At 40.7% G+C, this 21,381-nt stretch overlaps 1 protein-coding gene across 7 annotated transcripts in view; it reads left to right on the top strand.

The window, feature by feature from the left end:
- The window catches only part of DENND1A (DENN domain containing 1A), a 152,947-nt gene that overhangs the window by 95,956 nt on the left and 35,610 nt on the right, over positions 1-21,381 (top strand). For all 7 annotated transcript variants that reach the window (XM_085556349.1, XM_021543691.3, XM_021543690.3 and 4 more), the window contains exon 13: positions 822-947. In XM_085556349.1, the coding sequence (XP_085412475.1) occupies positions 822-947 (126 nt within the window). The remainder of the gene's footprint in view (positions 1-821; positions 948-21,381) is intronic.

Here is a 21,381-nt window from a genome sequence, read left to right as displayed (position 1 = left end):
CCAGAACAGAAAGGAAGAGTGTTAGGAGTAACGAAGGGCGGGAGGAGCTGTCGGGCCTGACATCAGAGGAGGAGAGGCGGGGCTAGGGCGGGGAGTTGGGCCGGTAAAAGGCGGCGGCAGGGGAAGGCGTTTAAGTTTCTGTCTTTGTTTCTCACTGTCTGACTGTATTTTAACTGCCAATACATTAATTAATTTTCCGCACTGGAGCCTGTGGCTCAGGGGTACACAGCTCCTTGAGGCCCCGAGCCTGGTGTGTGGTTTGCCCCGAGTGCTGCGGGAGCCTGCTGGGGCACAAGCACAACCCTCGCGGGGTCACTGCTCCTTCAGACTCTGAAATGCGAGGGAATGGAACCTTCAAAAACCTTCGCTTGTGGCGAATAGATCTTTCAGACTTTCAGGATTTGTTCCTAGCCTTGGTGGTGATGGATGGCCTGGTTGTGTGGAACAGTTTCTCTTACTAATCTGATGTTTGAATTAATTTAGCTGCAATTCTTTCATGGATTCTAGTCAAGAGTGACACAGTTTCATGGACTACCTTTAAAAGAGTACTCTGCAGCATGTTAGCAATGGATTTTAAGTAGGAGGGAAGGTTCAGTGAAGCTGTTAGTATCCTATTGGCTTCTGAATAGAATCCAAACATATCTTAGAGAAGCAAAACAGCTTGAAAAGTAATGCTCTTAGAACTGAAAAGTTAATCTCTGAATTCACAATGACTTTTTGTCATAACTGCTGCTGTGGTTAGTACATTTTTTATTTTGCTGTGCCCCAATGTGTTGCGCTTTGTGATATGAGAGTGATCTAGACCTGCTGTGTGATTTTAGGTTTCTGCACTGAAGAACAGATTGAAGAAAGTCTCTACAACCACTGGAGATGGTGTTGCAAGAGCGTTTCTAAAAGCACAAGCATCTTTCTTTGGGAGCTACAGAAATGCCCTGAAAATTGAACCTGTAAGTAGGCAATTAGTTGGCATAAAATGTAAATGTGCAACTGTGATGAAGAAAAAAGCTAACAATTAAAAGTGTAGCATAACCTACTCTTCCTAAGGTCAGCATGGTGGCTCTTTGGCTGACTTGTACTGAAAACAGTGTTCAAGTCTCCAAAATGAAAGAGGTACAAGCATGACCCATCACACAGGGAAAAACCCTCACATGGAAAGGTATGTTGGTTGGTTTTGAAGGCAGTTGAATTAGAGGAGAGATGGTAAGAAAGAGTAAATGAATGATCATAAGAGGTTAGTGCAGAACTGACTATTCCCTCCTCTGCAAAACCCATTTCTTCATTGTGTTTTTGTGTTAAAAGGTGGTGTACTTGGCTTTCTCCTGCTCTTTGAAGATTAATGAAAAGTTCTGGCCTGCAGATGTGTGATAAATTTAATTTTAACCATGATATTAAATGGTTACATGGCCAAAAGTTGGACTATGGGTATAGTGCTTCTTGAGGATTTCAGTAGCTAGAGTCTCTCCAGTACTATAATTTGTCTTGTGATTTTTAAAGCCAGGAGGAAAACATAGCTCAACCTGACTTCTAAACAGCCCAGTTATTACCATCAAAGAAGTATCATTTCAATGGTTCATATTCAGGTTTCAAAAATTACTTTTCAGGTCAGCACAAGTCCTTCCACATCTTACTGAGGGAATCTATGTGTGTGTAAAAAATAAATTGTATTGACTTGTGTGTGTATGTCTGGGTGTAAGAACTGGGTTTTTGAAACATCTCAGGTGGAATCATGAAGGTATTTAAAATGGGGACCATAGAAATGACAAAGATGGAAGCAGCGAGGCGCTCTGGCTGTGAGCCTCCTTTATCCCTGCTGGGGAGACACTGACTCCCCTCCATCCCTGCAGGCTTCCTTGTTCTCCAGTGCTCCTCCCTGTAGTTGCCAGGCAACTCTGGGAATATTGGTGTATGCTTTGCCTAGATGTGTGTGTGAGATTAACTAGTTAAGGGATTTATGAAGAAAAATAAAAATTTAAATTGCTGTTCTGGAAATACCATCTGGTATTTTGAAGGCTGAATGTTAAAGATGAACATTTGAAATGAGTTGACAATGGCACGCTCCTAGAAACTTTGAGGGACAGCTAACCTGAAAAAGTAGCAGAAATGGTTTAGTTTACCTCTCATTCCATCAAAGAAAACTAGTAAATATAGCTACACAAATATATCATAAAATTCACTTTAATAATCAGAAAGTGGAAAAATTCAGGGCTTTCTTTCCTAAGGCTTTTTGTAAATCAACAGTTTGATTTGTGATTATACCTTTCAGTGTTAAGATTTAGATAAAGCAAATTTGCAGGTGTTTTGTGTTCATGTATCACCTTCACATGGAGTAAGTACAGGGCATAAGCAATACCAAACATGAGATGGTTCTTTGGATTTCATGTACTGTAACTCCAGAAACCTGAGTGTTCTTTTAAAATCATCGATAATTAGAACATACATTCAAGGAAGTACGTACAGAATACATTTTCCTCCTTTCTGTCTCATAAGACAATTTAATTTCATAGACTATCTCATTGGTATGAGCTGACTTTCCGGGTTAAATGGTGTGAATCTATTTTTCATTATTCTGTGTAGGCCCAGAATGTGTCACTGAGCAGGCTCTACATTCACATTATTATACTTCAGCATAGTAAGAGCTCATATTTTGTTCAGAGGCTTTTACTTTAGAGATGCAAGGTTGTGTAATGTACATAGAACACTAGCAATGAGTTTCTGTTGCCATGAACTTTCTGAGGCCTTTGGTAACTAGAAATTGCATGAAAAAACATATCCAGGTATACAGTTGGCAAGCATAGTAATATTTACTTGACAAAGTAACTGCTGCAGTGCTGTTTCCTATGGTGTTTCCTGTAGCTGCACTAGGGCAGTTTTAAATGCAGAGGAGTATCTGCTGGGTGTGAGGTACTTACAGCCCCACAAAGCTCTGTTGCTATTAAGTCCAGTCAAACTCAGCAGCAGCTGGGTGTTCACTGGGCTGTACTGAGGCAGATTATCCTGATGCATATGGCTTAAATGTCTACCAGTGACACCAGTGTGAGCATTTTGTTCACTTGAATGACCTTTTTCAAATTGCCAATTTTTTTATTGTTTGCAGAGGGAATGTTTTTATCTCTTCTAAATATTTAATTCACACAAGTAGGTGATCTTCAGCAGAAAAATCTGTGTGAATCCAAGGTGTGTGTAAAGGTGTTTGGTAGGACTGAGCAGTTGGGAGATGTTGGGAAGCAGGCTCAGATTTCGGGATGGGAGCCGTGGCCGTGCATTTTCTTCTGCTGACACCTAGTGGTTCCAGGCATCGCACTCGGACTCTGCCGGTGTTTGTGAAGAACCCCCCACCTGTGGGTCGAGGTAAGCTCCGGGTGGGCTTACCCAGAGCAGTGGGCTGTGGGTGTGCCCCAGCAGGATGTGGGGGCTGCGGGGCGGTGCTGCTGCTGCAGCCTCAGCCCTGTGGCATTGTCCTCATCGCGCGTGGGAGCTGCACTCCAGGCTCTGCTGGGACGTGCAGTCGTCCCAAATGGCAAGAGTCTGTTCTGCCTGTTCTCTGGCACTGCAGCGATTCTGACAGGGCTGGTACTTGTAGGAAACCACGGGGTTACCTCCTGTTACCGTGTTGTAAATACTCCTCCATGTAACACCTTTCACATGGAGCTGGGACCATGACTGCTGATACCTCCTTACATGCAGTGGGAACTCCTGAGGAACTACTGTATCTCTGCAGTGAAGCATCAATTAATTCTCTTTGTCTTCATGGTTGATTATTCAGTCTTACTCTTATTTATTTGCCTGAACGACCATTAGTTGTAATGGATGATTTCTGGTTATTTGCATTGTTTTGAATTGATTTGGGTTAAATTTAACCTAAATACTCCTTGGATACATCCACTTCAGAGTAAGCAGGAAATCTGAGGTGGAGTCAATGTGCTTTTCTATTTCCAGGTTTTTCCTGTGCTTCCATTGCTGAAGTTACTTTTTAATTTGTGAACTACTGATATTAATATGAGACTACTTATTGAAACTCACAGATGTTTTGTATACTCCAGTTTTCACACTGCTTTAGATGAACATTCCTCCTGGTGGAGGAATGTGTGTTATATGCACATTGCTGCCTGAGTTCTGTTGTCTGTCAAAGCCTGATAATTTTTATTTGGGTTTTAACTAGAGAAGACAACGTACTACCAATTTTCATAATTGTAACTTTGATATGAATTTTCTCATAATACGATGCAATTTGAGCAATGGTGGGAAAAGAAACCATTATTAATCAGAGAAGTTTTTTTTCTTTTTCAACATAACACTCAATTCAACTTCAGGAGATAATTAAGGCATTAATTATTTTACAGGAATCTGTGGAACAGACACAAATAAATGCCTTCAACAGTTCCAGATTCATGAGATCAGAGTCAGAGAAGTATATGATATTTGGTGCAGAGTAAAAAAGCAAATGCCAGATGAGTCAAAAAGGAATTTTTGTTGGAATGTGTATACAGTAATATAAAGCAAGTGCATGCTACGTACTGGTGCATAATTCATTTTGCAAAGGCTTTGTAGCATTCAGTGCTTTATCTACTATGAAGTATGATTGTTGCCATGGTGAATTATTTTTTTAAGTTATTCAGTGGAAGAGTAAATAGTCATTTCCAACTCCCGGTAATTGCCACATCCTAGTTCCTTCCTCTCCATGGCCATCTTCTGCTTAGCTTCTTTTCCTTGCATGTATATTTTAAAGGCACACACTGCATGCAGAGTAAATACTTCCCTGTCACCAGAGCTCTCTCCGCAGTTCAGAGCTTTAGGAGTGTTTGTCCATCTGTAGAAAATATGAAGAAGGATGATCCATAATGCTTATATAACTTGTGCACAGACCTGCTAAAATGAACCCCAAGCTGCAGGGGAAAGTGAGCAGAAGCTAGTTAAATAGAACTTTTTGTTTTACTTGCAGTTTTGTTGTGTTCTGTTTGAAGTTAGTGCTGATGTATAGCATTAGGAATTTTCTCCCACCCATCTTTACTCTTCTCCTATTCAAATGGTTGAGCTCTCAAATCCATCCCTGTAGAGACAATCTAGGAATACCTCAATGACAGTAATTTCTGAATGTCATCCTGGTGACTTTGCTGACAGGTGAGAGTAGACAATGAGAATGGTACTGACAGTGTGTAAAATCTGATTTTTTAATGATAAAAATGGGCATAAATTGAGTTTCTGTATATCCTGGAACTGAAATTTAAGGCTTTTTTTCTTCCTACTCTGAAGATTCTGTGTTTTGTGACATTTTAAAGACCCATGGTTTCAGCAGCTTCCCTTAGAAGCCACTTGTAACTATTGCTGTATGTTACCGTCTATGAGAAGTGCTGAATTCACAGTCATTGACTGGAAAAGATTTAGTGGGGAAACACAGTTTTGTTTGTTTTCTGTGTGATGTTTGTTTTCATTTCAATTCTGTTGCTGTTTCCTCTCTGAGTCTTACTGTTGCTATAGACAAATTTCTGCTTTTGCTGTTTTAAAACTTAAAAATGGCTCTTTTTCTAACAAACAGTTACTGTTCTTCAGAATGGCATTTATTATTCTACATCTAAGTCTGTTGAGATATACATATGTTAATGAACCTGAAAAGACATTTTCTTTAATCTCTTCCAGCAGTCTGTTATGTAGTAAATAGAATTGTTTTGTAATTTCCAAACTGTTATAAGATCCTGTGTTATCTATTTCCGTATGCCACACTAAGGGGAGGAGGAAGCCAGGATTCTGAGGGGAAAGTAATACAAAGTAATATTTGAGAAAGTTAATATGACCCTCTGCTGATTGTGGTGTTTCTGCCTGGAAAGGTGCATGCAAACTTCCCTGTCCTTCATAGATGTTAAAGTAAAACTCCAGCAAAACTCAAATCAAAGCAAAAAAAAAAAAAAAACAAAAACAAAAACAAAACCCAAAAAATAAGGCAAAAAAAAACCATCGTGGGAATGGTTTTGGGTGCAGGGAGTTTGCCCAAAGGGATGGGGTGCTCTGCATCTCGCTGTGCAATAACAGCAGAAATGTGAATTTCCTTTGAGTGTGGTTCTGGAATGCTGATGTGCATAGATCTGCTTTGAGATGATTAATGTCTGCCTGCTTCATGCTGATGTTTAGGGTTTTGTGGTCACTTAGTTTGTGGAACCTTTGAGCATTTGAGAACTACCTGTGGCTGTGTTGTGAGTAACTTTGCAGCCCCCATACAAGTTGCGTGTTCAGCCGTCAGCCTGGATCAGTCACTGCGTCTTCTGTGGTGGTGCTGCAGAAATAAAAGGAGCTTTGTTCCAAAGCCTCTCAATCTCCCTGTTACAGGGCAGGCTGTGCAGGGAGCAGCAGTCTGTGCTCTGTCAGCTTTGCTGTGCGAGGATTTGGGTATTCACTTGCTTGGTTGTGCCTCTCACACCTGATTCTGGGGTTTGTGCTATTTGATGCACTTGTTTTTGCTTCTTCTCAATTAGTTTCAAGCCTTTGGTTGTTTGTTTTAGGCTGGCTCTTGCCTGTGTTTTCGCTGCGTTGTCTCCTGATACTTTAGTTCTAATTGTGAGTGCACAGCCTCGTGCAAATGCCTCCATGCAGGAGAACTTGGAGATATTTCCTGAACTAATAAAGCGCAGGGGACTTGGAGGGGAGCAAGGAGGCACATAAACAAACACCAAGCAGAAAATAACATCACCCTTGAATTCAGCTTCTGTGTGAGGCACTCAGTGACTATGTGTTTTTTCAAATGAGCTCTTGTATCTGGTATTAGGAAAATCCACCAACACACACAAACTCATGAAAAACCCCACCCCAAGGACCTTTTAGGCAGGTGGCAAGGAGTGAACATTCTCAGTAGTGTGAGCAGCTGTACAACTGAAGAGAAAGTATCACTTCTGTTGACAGAAGATGGTGGAAGAGATTTTGGGATTTGGATTTGTAAAGTAACCTTCAGTGGCAGATAAAGTTGATGAAATTATGATAAAAATTAAAATATTGAATCAAGCTAGAAACAGAACAGAGAAGCCATGCTGCTCTGGGCTTTCACGGTGTATATTGTGTATGAATGGCAGTGTACAGTTTGTACTGGTGTGGTACCAGTGGAGGCAGGGCAAAGGCAGTAAATCCCAGTTCGTTGTAAGGATTTGCATAGCTGAATGATAGAGCTCCTGCAGTGACACCTGGAGTGCAGTGGGACTAGAGGCAGAAGGAGCCCTTTGCTCATGAGCCAGGACTGATAGTGGAGTGTGGGAGACTCTGACACTGCCCTGGGGCTCAGGGAACGCCATGTGTGCACTGGGAAACAGAGAGAGGACCAAGGCCCCTTTCTGGCTCTTGCATGGCATCAGAGAGCCGGGCAGCTGCTCTTCACATGGAGCCTTGATTTGCTATGGGAAGGCATTAGGGACAGGCAGATTCTGGCTCATGCCCAAAATGCTGTATAGGCAAAACTTCGTCTTACACTGAGGACCACTTTTTTTCTTCCTTATTCTATTTTGGGGAATACAAAAATGTAAACTCTGTAGAGGGCTGATAAGTACACTGTTCTTTAAAACACACGCTACTGCAGTCTGGTAAAACATCAAATGAAAACATTCTGTCCTTTCCTATCTTTTTCTAATTTAATTCATTGTTTTCTGAGACTTTCATTCAGTGAGTAGAAGCTCTGGCAATGACAGATATTCTATTGTGACTGAAATATGCATTTTGTAAGTCATAACTTTACTTGGTATTTAAATAAACTGTGTATGTACAGCGTGCAAGATTTATGCAGAGCACAGCTGGAGGTATTCTGCTCAGAATTCCTATGGTTTAAAATGTCTCTTTCAAGTTTGAAAATGTGTTGTGAAGTAGATACCATTATGATAATTGGAAGTTCAGCTTCTCTGTCTTGCTCTATTATTTTTTTGAATACAATTAACACATCACACACATTTCACCTGGTCTCTCCTCATTTACCTCTGACACTTCCTTGATATTTATTTAGACACATGTGGTGTCTTTGCTTTGAACTCAATAGTTGGTAGATTCACTAGAATTTTTTTTTAATAAACATTTTTCTCATTTAGAGATATACAATTAGTTTGCACTGTTAGAGAAGGGTATACATATTGATGTCAATTTAAATCTTTTACTTATTTGTTAGATGATCAGGACGTAAATTGTATAAAGATTGTAGAGAAAACTGTGATTACTCTCAAATCAAAATACCTGCTGTGAAGTTGCAGAAGCAGCTCATTTATTATAGTTCTCATGAGAAAACAGTACAGAGCAGATATGCACAAAGCTGTCTAGAGAAGAAATTAAAAATATATATGAATAATACATTTAATTTAGAATTGCTATATTTTCTTTCAGGTAGCGTAAAGGTGAAGCACATATCTCAATGTTTAGTTTGAAATAAGCTTTATTCTTCCAGAGTCAGTAGCAATGCTTTTGTTTCTGATGACAAAACAAAGACTAAGTTTTGGTTTTAAAATATAATCAACATAACGTTGACATAGTTTTTAACTAAAATAATGTATGTGGTGTACTGTGTTATGTGATATGTATAAAACTGTCAGCAACATAATGGCAGTGGCCTCCAGAAGACAATTGCAAATTGTATCAGGTTTATAATTTTGAAGGGGGAAAAAGGGATCTGACTCATCACATTTTAGTGATCCAGGAGAAAATAATATGAAAATATCATTAGATGTATTTAATTTGTGGAAATTTGGCTTGGAGGTTTTTTTTATTTATTCTCTTTTTAATTTCATTTTGGTTTTAGAAATGCTTCTAAGGCTTGGAGTTTTAATAAGGAATAAGCTTGTTCCTCAAGCCTAAGCTTGTTTCTCACAATAACACAGGAAATTTCTCTGGATAATTTAAAAAATTTTGGCTGCACTTTGGAGCGAACTGGGGCTGCAATTTTGCAGAGTTCCTGTTCACTGTCCCTTCCTTTGATAGCTGTTTCCGTAGGACTTTCAGTAACTGTATTACTGGAGATGTCTGATATTTGTAAATTAGTTTATTATAGTAAAAAGGTATCACCTACCAAGAGTTCATTTGCTTTGTCTTAAAATTGAAGTGATCAACTAAGCTTGTCAGGTCCAAGGTATGAAAGTTGAGAAGATCCTCCCCAGAGGGAGTTTTTTGTTGGCTTGGTCAGGGCAGGCAGGGGCCTGCTCAGCCCTCGCTGTGCAGCTGCCTCTGCTGGGAGGCTGGGCTGCAGAACCCATCAGAGCAGGCGTTTGCACAGGAGATCCACATCCAGGAGTGCTAAAGGAAATCAGGGGCTTGCACTTGGACTTCCAGTTTTCAAAATGCACATTTCAAATTATCTCTATAAAATATTCCTTGGAAAAGTGTGTGTGTGTGTATGTATATATATATATATATATATATTTTTTTTTTTTTTTTTTTTTAATGAAATCATTCTGTAGTAAAATATTTCAAGTCCTGGCTAAGCTGTAAAGCTTAGGGCTGATAAACAAAGCATCTGAAGCCAAATGGCCCCTTAGCTAACCCCAATTAAAATAAAGATTTCATTGCGCTCTGTCCTGACAGAGAGGGAACATATTGTTGCCTTTAAGGGAGTTTGGTTTAGTTAATGAAAGAATTTATTTCATTTTTTCAAATACAGAACCTAATTAAATAAGTTTCAACTTGACTTGTAGTTGAGGACATTTTAACTCCTTAAAGGTTACTCTTGTGTCCAAGTATAGCTGTCTTTTGAGTAATTTCTGATGCGGTATTTAGGTTAGTGATTTATATAATAAGAAATTTTATAGTAGAGCTCATATAACTGTCTGCCTGTTAAATGTATATCATAAATATATGTTGTTGATTCCTAAAGTATTAAAGTTGTTATCGACATTACATTATCTTGATGTATTACATTAATTTGGCATCAAGTGTTACTCCAAGCTAGCAACTAATACAGGATTCTTAGAAGTACTGTGGAAATGAAGGTGCCAAGAGTTTGCTTTGAGTGCCTTTTAAAGCTGTAGATTATATATGTACTTTGCTTACTCCTGGTGCTCAATGAAAAGAAAAATACATCAAAGAATTATTTAGGTGAAGCTCTCCAAGCAGTAGTTAAAGTCTGTATGTCCAGAACATTTTTTTCTTCAAGAGGATTAATGGTGAAAATGAAAGCAATTTGTGAGGATTATATGTGTGATTAGTTTGCCTTTCCTTAGAATCTGTCTGTACTTGTATGGATAAAGCTCATTCCCCATTTGGCAACCAATGATTTATTACATATTCTCAACGTAGTCTCAAGAATATACAAAAAGTAAAGAACACTTCTATCTAAAGATGCTTTCTTATTACCCATAAGAATATTCTACTTGAAAGCAGTCAAGAATGGAAACTCTGATGCTTACCTGAATTTCCTGCCTAAAACTGGAGGAGTGTTGAGTGGTTGTTGTGTGTCTGGCAGTAAAACCAGAGGAGGTCCAGGCTGTGCTGTAGGACAGGGGTGGTGCTGCTTGGCTCTGCTGTTTAAACTTGGTCACAGGAGTACCTGGAATTAACAGCACCTAGCCAGCATTTACACAAAGGGAGGGGTCTTGTAAATTATTTGTTACTGAAACTGAGGCTAATCGAGGGAGTTCATGCTTAAGGGAACATTTTTAGCTGGAACAAGTATGTCAATATTTTCCCCAAATGCATCTATCAAACTCTAAATACGTTTTGTTCTGGAGCAGCGGCCTCCACTGCGCAGGGAGGACTGCTTGATTTAAGGACATCCATATGTGCCCCTTCATTTGGGGATACATTGGAGTGTGTGTTCTGTTCCAAATGTCACTCAATCACGTGCCCTCCTTTACATGTTCAATGAATGCAGTTCAGCTCTCTTACAGAGAGTTTTCAGGGTGAGCAATGGAGCTGTCTCCAGTAAAGGACGATTCATTTCCCTGACTCGGAGTCATTCCCAAAGCTCTTGACAGTTTCTGCTTCAGGTCTGCATGATTGTTGCCTTCAACTATGGAGGTAAAGGATATGCAAAGAATTCCTGCCTCTGAGAGGAAATTAATAGTTTTATTTATGGATAAGTAACAAAATATTAAATGGTTTAGGAGGGGCTTGCAGGGGCTTTTTAGTTGAAAAAGAGTGTTCTTTGGTGTGGGTGTGAACATGAATGAAATTAGGGGTTAGGTGGTACTGGGGTCCTAAAAATCTTTGATTTATTTGACATATGTTACAGATCCTGAAGTAGCTGAAATGCAGTGCTGTTCTTTTCTCTTCTGTGAATTTCTTTAGATCATTATAATTACATTGTGTTTCAGAAATCTCAATAGTTGCCAAATGTAACCAAAAATAAAGCATCACATCCAGCCGGAGTTCCAGATAGCCTCACTCTGCCCTAAAGCCATGTTTCCAGCCATTATCTTGTCATAGCTTATTGAGCTCAATTTTAATTAAATGTTAATAGCGATTTTGCAGTCAGAACTGACATGAAAGTTTTCCAAAGATTATTATACCCACAGGATATCTTTATTGTGTTTTTCTTGTTTTTTTATCTTGTCCAAGCCCTGTTCTTTGGGAAAGTCTTTGGTGATGGAGAACATGAAACAGAAAATGGTGCAATGTACAGAAAATGGTGCAATGTCTTGACTGACAAGGATCAGTTTACACAGGCTTATCAACTGAATTTTGTATTCTTCAAGAACATCAAAAATGTACATGATTGATAAGGATCTTGGGCTTTATTTGCTTTTTCTTAGTGTTGTGTATACACTGTGTTCTACATTTAGGTTTCAACATACAGATGCTGAATCTTTAAATACAAAAAGGGCTTTTGCAATGCTGCAACCTGTAGTTCTTGTGTCTCTGCCTTTAAGGATATTGTGTTCACAAATGGTAGGCACAGCTTATACTGTTGGATGTTGGATCACTGGTTCTTACTGCTGTATAGGAAGCCCTGTAGTATTAATTGGTTGTCAAATCCCTAAGAAATAACAGATTAATGTGCTTGATCACAGTGCCCTGTTTAGAAGCTGCAGTTTGCCCCCGTCCCCAGCCTCTCCATGTAACACAATTACAGATGTGCATCCAGGACATTTAGTGGATTGCGTTTCATTAATACAATTTGAGCAGACAATACCAAGTTGCTGTCGGGCTGTGCTGACAGCTAATTACTGAAATGAAGGGTGTGCATGGCTAAGGAACAGTGGAGCATGTCTCAGGAATAGGAAAGCAGCACAGAAATAGTGCCACATCTTGGAATCACTCCTCTGGACAGTTTGCTGTCTCTGCAGACCAGCTTTGTCACATATCTGATCATGGTGGGGAGTTAGACTTCAGGGAAACAAAGGTTGTTACTGTTGATGAAAATGCAATGTAGTTCTGGTTTGCCCTTGCCTCTGGTTAATTCAGACACTTGTATGTACTTACCCGTCTGCTGACCACACTTACCTCTTGCTTACAGACATCACTGCACGTTTTCCCCACAGAATGTCCACGCTGCTTATAGGAATACCAGGGATACTGTGAATGTCAGTCGATTTTGTAGCATTATAGGGAAAGCTCTTGCTGACAGTTTGAAGGAGGAAGATCAGGAGAGACTCCTCATTGTTTCTTTCCATATAAGAAACCACAGGCAGTCAAGTGGGGTTTGTAACAGCAAAGTTTTAAAAGAAAGAAGGAGTGTTCTATGTAGGATAGGCAATAATCCTGCTAAGCACTTGGTCAAGTGATACTGAGGAAGTGTTGGTTTGGAGAGATACTTGGAAGAAGCCTTGGTTCAAATTTGTTGATATGCAAACACCACCTTCACCAAGTGCTTCTGGACCTGTCCAAAAACTCTTTGGTTGTTTTTCTAGAGCAGTGGAAGCTGAAGCACAAAGTGTTTACTACTGGGCAAGGGGCTTAGCTCAGGACATTTGTAAAAAACGATATTGCCTAATGGAGTTTGGTCTTTACAGTATATCTGCAGAATTATTAAATATAATGGGATGCTGGCTACAAAGAAATTTTATCATCCAATTCATTCATCTGACATCTGTATTGGAAGATGAGGTGCTAGTTATTGTTGGAGATATTTTTTCTGTTGATGCTCGGAGAACTCTTAGGTTATCAGTGTGGCTTATCCTTATCCTGATGGTAACAAGAGCCAGTGGTGCTTCTGAGCAACTTATGTTATTTATCCTGTGCATCTCCAAGTCTACAGGCAACATGGACATAACAAATGATCTATTTCTTGTTGAAATGAAATTGAGTCTTAAAATTTTTTGATTGTAATCTGGTGCTTAGTTGGAGGAAAAAAGTACAGTAGCAGATTGCCAGTAAAGGGTCTATTCTGCCTGATGAACACAAAAATCATGTTGAGGCACTGTAATAGTTTGCTATTTTTGCAATTCATTTTATGAAACAATTTCCAGATTGAGCTCTGCTTACATGTATTCTCTCTCCCTGGAAATGATGTCCTTTTTCTCATTTCAGATTAGGTGAGTACAATGAAATCCTTATTTTACATATTTATTAACAAGACTTTCATCCCTGTGGTATTGTAACTACCCTCAGTACTCTATGCAAAGAAATTACACAGAGAACTCACCTTCAGGAGATATATGTGGTCACTCTTTTTCAAGCATTACTACTTGAAAAATTACAGTTACAGCTGTGTTATTCTTACATGTTGCTCTATGAGCCCTTTTTTTGTGACTTTCCTTTCTAGAATCTGTCAGTGGCATTGATTTTTTTTTGGTTTTTTTAAATTCTGAAATAAATCACATTAAAGGCCTCATACCAAATCTGAATGTCATTGGATATTCATTGTTAGAAAATTGATGAGTGAAGAAATGGTATCAACTGTGCTGTCTGGCACATAGAGGGTTAAGGGAATTTCTTGTCTCACCAAAAAGTATTTGGTCAGGTACTCAGGTGCTGGAAATTTTCTTAGCAACATCAGTCACCTAGGAACATGATCATCTGCTGTTCTGTGGTAGAGATTACAGAGCTTAATGATTAGCTTCTATAAGCTGCAGCTGATGCCAGACTATACCCCCTTTACACCTAATTAGCCTCATTAATGAGCTCTTCTGCTCTCCACAGAGAGGGCTTCCTCCTCAGAATAGGAGGTAAAAAATACTTCACCCAGGTAGATGTGCTGAAACCTTTAATTATTGCCCACACCTGCAAAGCGTTGTGTGTCTGACAGCAATATTGCTTACCTGAAACTGCTTATTTACAGTGACCACAGCACCAAGCATTAACTCTTTAGCACCAGCAGAACTGTTTTGAGCCTTTGCCAGTATTTATAGCTGGCAGTTGCAAATGTAATGCTTAATCAAGTTGGATGTGATCTGGGGGGGAGGTACTTTGTATGTGATGAAAATGTTTCTAAAAGTTTCTGAAAAATGAGCTGAAATTGCTGTTGCATGTAAAATGTAGCAATAGCAGGACTAAGAGCACCGCTAGGCAAGTTCTGGTCTTTAAATGAGCAATTTCTGTGTTTGAAGCAATGTAATTTAGTACTGCTAAAATGGAAACATGGAAAAATACACTTGTAGTGATCAATGGAGCAGGCAGTAACTGTGCTAATGAAGTGTTCAGGGTGATTCTGAGCCGTAGCAATTCCTGGTCAATATCTAGTGTAGACTTTGGGAAGTGTAGAACACTGTACAGTATTGGTTATTAGCTGTGTGCTGAGGCATCTCTAACGCTTTGCGTGTGCGTTTGGGTCCCAGCACTGTCCCCATGTCCACAGTCGGAGTTGGCGGCTTCGTTAGGAGCTCTTTCCTCAGTAGCCAGCATTCCTGAAGCTTCCACAGGCAACGAGCCTTCCCAGCAGCCATGGTGCAGGTTCTCTCTGGCACTGGCAAGAATTGCCTGCAGGTTGGTTCCGTGGAGTGCTCTGCCTTGTGGAATATGAAGATTGGGCTGCAGGATTCTCCGAGGCTGCAGGCAGCTGCACTCACAAGCTTGGCATCTTTCTGTGGGAGTTTGAGGCAAGAAAAAATGTTTTCCTGGAAAATTAATCTTCTAAAATGTGTAGATGATGTGCTGCCTGCAAGGCATGCATAGGGCCTGTGTGAATGAATGGGCTTTCCAGGCAAAGTGATGAGTTTTCATGCATTTTAGTCGACTCTGTTTCCCTTGAAGATGCTCTTAGCAGGCTGCTGAGCTAATGTGAACAGAAACCTTTGAGTTAAAAAAGGAATTTGGAACATAAAACATGTATTCAAATAACTGAAAATTATTAGCAGAAAATAGGGTCTCCATGCTGTGAGGTCACTGCAATAGGAGATACCATTATTAACAATTCTTTTGCATATGTAGGGGAACATTTGTTTTACTTTATTAATAATGAATACAGCATCAAACTTCCCCAGCCAAGATGGAATCATGCACTATGTGAATCACAGAAATTCCTACATTTTTCCAAGAATGCAGTTTTAACTGAATGCCAAAATAAAGCATGAAAATGAATGATTTTTAAAATATTTGCATCATGTTTTGTCAGTTGTTGCAGCTTCACATCATCATTACATAAATGGGATGGATGCAATGCATGTGGATCTTCTGGTGGAAACATTAGCATGTTCAGTTCCCTTTCCTTGGAGGAAGGCGGAGGTCCCAGGGCAGATGAGAAGACTGGTACAAGCTCCAGCTGATCTCTGAGGGCGCGTGGGTCTGGAGGGGAGCAGAGCGCGGCAGTCCCTGCCCATCTGCTCCCTGTCAGAGCACGCAGCCGTGCTGCTGGCCCCGCGCCCCGGCCAGCCAGCTCCGGGCGCTCCCGCCTGGTCTCCACGACAACTCCGGGAGCCGCCGAACCGCTGCTCCCAGCCAGATGCTTCCCGGCACATGGGCTCTAATTAGATGGCGTTTTCCCCTCACAAAGGAGTTGGGAATTTTGCATGGTTTCCATGTCAGAAATGGGTTGCGATAGGATGGGAGTTGGGAGGAGCCATGCGGCCCAACCGGACGTGATTGCGCTTGCTGCAGACGCCGTGGGTTTGCAGGAATTAAGGACGATTCATGGACAGAGCAAAACGAGTGGGGAGTGGGGAGAAAGGAAAAGTCTGCTTCCTTTTTTGTCCTCACATTGCATGCAGCTTCCTGTTTGTGAATGTACCAGAGTGGAACTGGGGGACTGAGGCAGATTACAGATCTGGCACTAACTGCTTGGAAGACCTGGCATTCCCATGCTCTCAGAGGCGAGATGTCTATTTTTTTATTCTTGTTTCTTACTTCTTAAAGTATTTAAATAAGAACTACAAGCTGTGAGATGTTGTACAGGAGAGCCTGGGAAAATGAAATCAAACCTAACCTATAAAAATGATACTTTCTAATATATCTGGATCCTCAGCCTATTGTGGGATGAAAGTGGTAGAAGATCAGCAGCTTTCATGATTATACTGATGTGGTGTTTTCTGTGTCTTGGTTTCTCATGAGGTAAAATCTGTGCCTCTTTCTGAGAATGGGTGAAAAAATGGTAAAAGGACAGAGAAAGGTTCTCATTTATTTTAAAAGGGAAATGCTTTCCTTTGCTCTCCTTCATCCCTGAGGAAAGGCATCTTGGGTGGTTATATCCTGATGGCTCAGTTCTCTTTCTGGAGTGCCTTGGCAGACACAGAACAGACTGATGCTCTGGGACAAGCAGTACAAATGCAAGTGGCTTTGGAGTGGCGCGTTCCAGCTGTTCCCAGGAGTGGATGCTGTGGTGTCACTAAGAGGACCAAAGTTACTGAGTTGCAGTGTCACCTCTGTGATAAATAACAGTGACCACACACGTGTGTGCATATACGTATTCATCATTGACCACTTAAGTTTCCCCAGAGACCTGGACGTGACTCAGGCAGGAGGGAATGGAACCTTTTCCAGTGTTTTAATCCAGGGCCCCTGGTGAGCTCTCTCAGGGGACAGGATCTGCTCTAAGATGAGCCTCTTCTGGCTGTATTTTTCCATGGCAGTAGCTGAGGCTTCCTCACCAGGTTATGAGTGGCGTAACACGAGGACAGATCCTCCCTCAGTGAGTTCTGCTGTAGCATTTCCTTTGCCAGTTACTCTGTGAAGGAGGGAGCACTGCAGGCCATGTTCTTACATTGTGTACATCAGTGGATCTACCAGAGATTGGGTGTGTCTAACTCAGTGCAGAATTTAAGTTTCATTCCATTAAATCCATTTTATTTATAGAGTCAGGGGGTTTGTTACTCAGCTAAGAGAGTGGGATTTTATGACCTCTCTTTTATGACTAAGGCTTCGCTCATGTTGCTTTAGTGAAGTTAAAAACAGTTTGTTCTCCTTCTGCATCTATATCAGCATCTAAATCTTATAGTAAAATACTTTTCTCTTCAAAATAGCTGTTTATTGAATATGGTTTTGGGGTCTCGAGACAAAGAAGTAATTTACATCATGCACAAAAACATATTTTCAACATATTTTTCTGGAAACCTCATTGATTTGGATGAGTTTGGGCATTTTACATGTATCTAAAAAAAATCAAAGGAAGCAAAATATTAACATTTGTGATCTTGAGGCATGTTGGTCATTTGTAAATCTCGGCCAATGATTTGTTATTTCTGCAGAGATTTTCTTCCCTATTTTAACATAAAATACTTTGTATTCTATTGAGTTTTAATAGGTGAAGCAAAAATAGCTCATGGTTTATTCTGATAGGCAATACTTTGTGTAGATTGTTTTTCCAAGCACACTTTTATATTTTGTCATAGTATAAAATAACTCATTTAAAGAATTGCACTGCAATTTTTCTCCTCCTCTGTATTGTCACTAATATTCCACAATAGTTAAAATAGAAAAAGGCCTTTTCATTGCAGGGCCCCTGAATTGGCAGCTGCTTTGCATGCCGAACGTCCCAGCTTCAATGGGAGCATTGCTCATGGAATGATTGCAGAACCAGGCCCTGAAATTACCTTGCCAGCTAATGATAAAATCGCATGCAGGCCACAGGGGTTTTTGTGGAATAAATATAAGAGTGGAACAATATCCAGTACACATTATACCAGTAATTTAAAGCATATTCAGGACAAAGAGAGAGTTCCCAGTGCAGGCAGCATCATAGAGATTTGCTGTATCTGATAAAGATTAGGTTTCTCAGCTCATAATACCATACTATTACTTTCCTTTTGTTAGTCTTTCAACACCTACACTCCTGCATTGACACAATATCAAGTAGGAAGAGGAAGAATAGCCTTGTATTTAAGGGACTGAGCAGGGATTAAAGAAATTTCGGTTCTTTTCCCTGGCTCTGCCAGAGACTTTTGTGACCGTGTACAAGTTACTTATTATTTTCATGCCTCTATTCTTGATCTGTGAAATGGTGATTTTTTTTTCCCATTTCTTTTTTCCTCCTAGCCCTAAAAGCTTTCTTGCTGGCTTCTTTGCACTTCATGTGCTAGGCTTGTTGCTTGAGTTCCATCTAGGAAGCTGTAGCAGTTGCGTAGGGACAGGAAGTGTCTGGCTGCTGTGCGTGATGAAATCAGGGCAGGCAATGGCTGGAATTAGCCATATAAACACTTGGAAAGCTGGCTGGCTCCATTACACTGATGTACTTTCATTAGCTGTGGTTATGAGTGTGTGTCGTTTTACTTGGTCCCACATGAAAATGTCAGGTATCCTGATGAACTAACAGAGTTTGAAAGAAGAGGCAAATCCATTGCTCTGCCATGGAAGTTTTCTCTGGTCACACATTTTTTGACAGTTTCATCTTTTATTTGAAGTTGGTTTTGTGCCCTATTGCTGTGTCTCTACCAGAGACTGTATTCTGTAGTGAGGAACTGAAAAAAAGTCAGAAATTGGGCTGTTGATGGAGCTGAGCTCTTACGTGAGACACTGCGTGTTTGGGCAGTGCAGTCTGCATTCATAATACATGGCTTTAAAACGCTTTTCAAGATTGCACTTGGCAGTAATAATTTATCAGAACTGGTAGTCTCTTATTGAACAGAGCCTGAATGTACTTTTCTTTAGAAGGCGTGTGGTCAAATCTCTGAACATGTGATTTCTTTGTTCCTGAGCTGCATCTTGAGATGCTAATAAAGCTCCGGTGTCGTTCACTTAATGCGGAGAGTTTGATCTCTGCTTTCTGGATCCCATTATGACTGAGGTGGATGCAAAGAGCTCTCTTGTGCTGAATGTGTGGACTGGTTATGGGAGGTTATTTGTCAGTGCAATTGCAAGCTGAATGAGCTAATGTCCTATCAGATGTCTGTCACCAATTTCAGGTTTTCTGTATGGAATCCCGCTGCCTGGCTGATGATCCTCCTTCAGCTGTGATGAGCTAATCTTTTCCTGACATTGCAATCACAGTTCTGGAAAGGTCTGCAGAGCAGTTCCTTCCTTTGGTTGCTGCTGTACTTGACATAGACACATATATATCCAGATCTGTTTCGCTTTGTCATTCTGGATGGAATTAAGGCTGATGAGTCCTAGAATATCCCTACTGCCTGTACTTTGCCATTTGCAGCATAACCATTGTCAGTACAGGATGTGGTTATTTGCACCAGGTGGTAATAAACAGGTGATACATGAGTGGCTGGCATGCCCTTGGTTTGCTGTGTACTGGGGGTGCTGCGGTGGCACTGGGCTCGCAGCCTGTCCTCTGTCAGGTGGGCATCTCGCTGTGTGCCTCGAGCCCCTGCGCAGGGCAGCTCTCGGGCTGCTGTAGTGAGGCTGTGCCCGGCACCCGCAGCACAGAGCTCATCTCCTGCCCCACGCACAGCATCCTGCCTCCCGTGCCTCCACTCTGAGAGCTGTCTGAACAGTCTTCAGCTGTGACTTCTTGGCCTTGGTGGTCTTAGAATCGAGTCTTGTGAAATCTTTGCTTGTATGAAGGGTTCTCACTGTTGACCTAATTTGACCCCTGCCTTTGACCCCTGTCTTTATTACCTTGCTGTTCTGTCCAGCACCCACGTGCTGCCTTCAAAGCACACTCCTGCAGGAGTAGGAGTAGTTGGATTTCCATGGCTTCTCTGAGCTCCTGTGTCTTTCCAGAAACATCCTTTATGTTTTCCTCTGTCCCTTCCTCCATGTCCTTCTCCATCTGAGCTGTCTTCTGTCCCACATATTTTAATCCTTTATACTCACTCCGAAAGTTCCTGCCATAACCAGTGAGCTGAGGAAAAGTGATTTCCTTAAAATATAAGGGATCTTGGTGAAATTTTTTACAGTGTAACTAAACAAAATTGGGCTTTATCTTTTAATTTGTATTATGGCTTCTTAAAATAAAACAGCAGGTTTCCTGAAACTCTAGAACACTCTGAAGTAAGTCGTAGACTCCTGTTATTTTTCAGTTGCTGCCTTAAGTACTTTTAAGCATTATTTTAGAATGTAACAGAATTCCAATATAAAAATAGGTCTGGCAGCAGATCAGATGTGGGCTGAAACTTTTCAGCTTTCTCAGGGGTCATGAGTTGCAGCACTGCCCTGATGAACTTCATTATGCCAGATGAATATAAAATAGTCATATAAAGGGACATTTGCAAAGACATAAAGAAAAGGCACCTATTTTTTCAGTGTATCTGGGAATCTTAATCTTATATTTAAGTTTTTTCTACCGTGTTAAGATTGGAGATTAAATGTGTACATTCTTGTAATAAAAATAATTCTGTGATTCAGTCTTGAAATAGATGTGAATTATCTGTAACATTACGGATCAAGTCAGATTTCTCATCGAGTCACGTTGTACGCACATTTAGAGTATTTGCAGTGCAACACTTCAGCCTCTGTTAGGCATTTACAGTTGAAAAGGAGATTAATGGATATTTAAGGTGTTGATGAATCAAGGCTTAAATTTTAATTGTTGGAACCAGTGAGTTTAGGAGTTGATGAGTTTTTCAGGACAAGTTATTTTACTTGTTTCACATGCAAACAAGACCATTCATTTCACACCAGATCTGCAGTTCTGCGGGTGTCCCCCCTGTATAATGTCATTTGTCAGTAAAAGCAGAGCTGATTAGCTTTGTAATTTACAGTTAACCAGATCTGTCAGGAAAATGGTCTTATTGTCCAGCTTGTCTTTTTGTCCTGAAGCTGTGGCTGGGGGCGGAACAGTGTGTGCACCTTGGGGAGGTCAGCGAGGGTGGAAAGCACTAATGCATTCTGAGCTGCAAAGCTCACGCTTGACCTCAATGATTAAAGTTTTTTTCTGTCATCCAGCAGCCGTTGAGCCTGAAATGTCTCTTAAGAAGTCAAAAGGTCTAATCAAGCTAATGAACAAACTCAATCATTAGTACTTTGGGAAGGAAGTGTGCTAGCACTGCTGGTGCCCCAGCTGCAGGGTGTGCGTTGCTGGGGGCACAGGAGGAGCTGCTGGAGGTGCAGCAGGGCACAGCTGCCTCCCCTTCGCAGGGCTGAGCTCATCCCACGGTGTCCACGCTCTGCTCTGGCCATGGGGGAAATCTCACATTCTTGTAGGTGATAGGAAGGGATGCTTGTTTTCTTTGACGGGTT

This window comes from Lonchura striata, chromosome 17, assembly GCF_050655825.1.
Source record: "Lonchura striata isolate lonStrDom1 chromosome 17, ASM5065582v1, whole genome shotgun sequence".
Classification (NCBI taxonomy): domain Eukaryota; kingdom Metazoa; phylum Chordata; class Aves; order Passeriformes; family Estrildidae; genus Lonchura; species Lonchura striata.
Note: the sequence above shows the minus strand (reverse complement) of the source record. Positions and strands in the feature narration are given on the sequence as shown.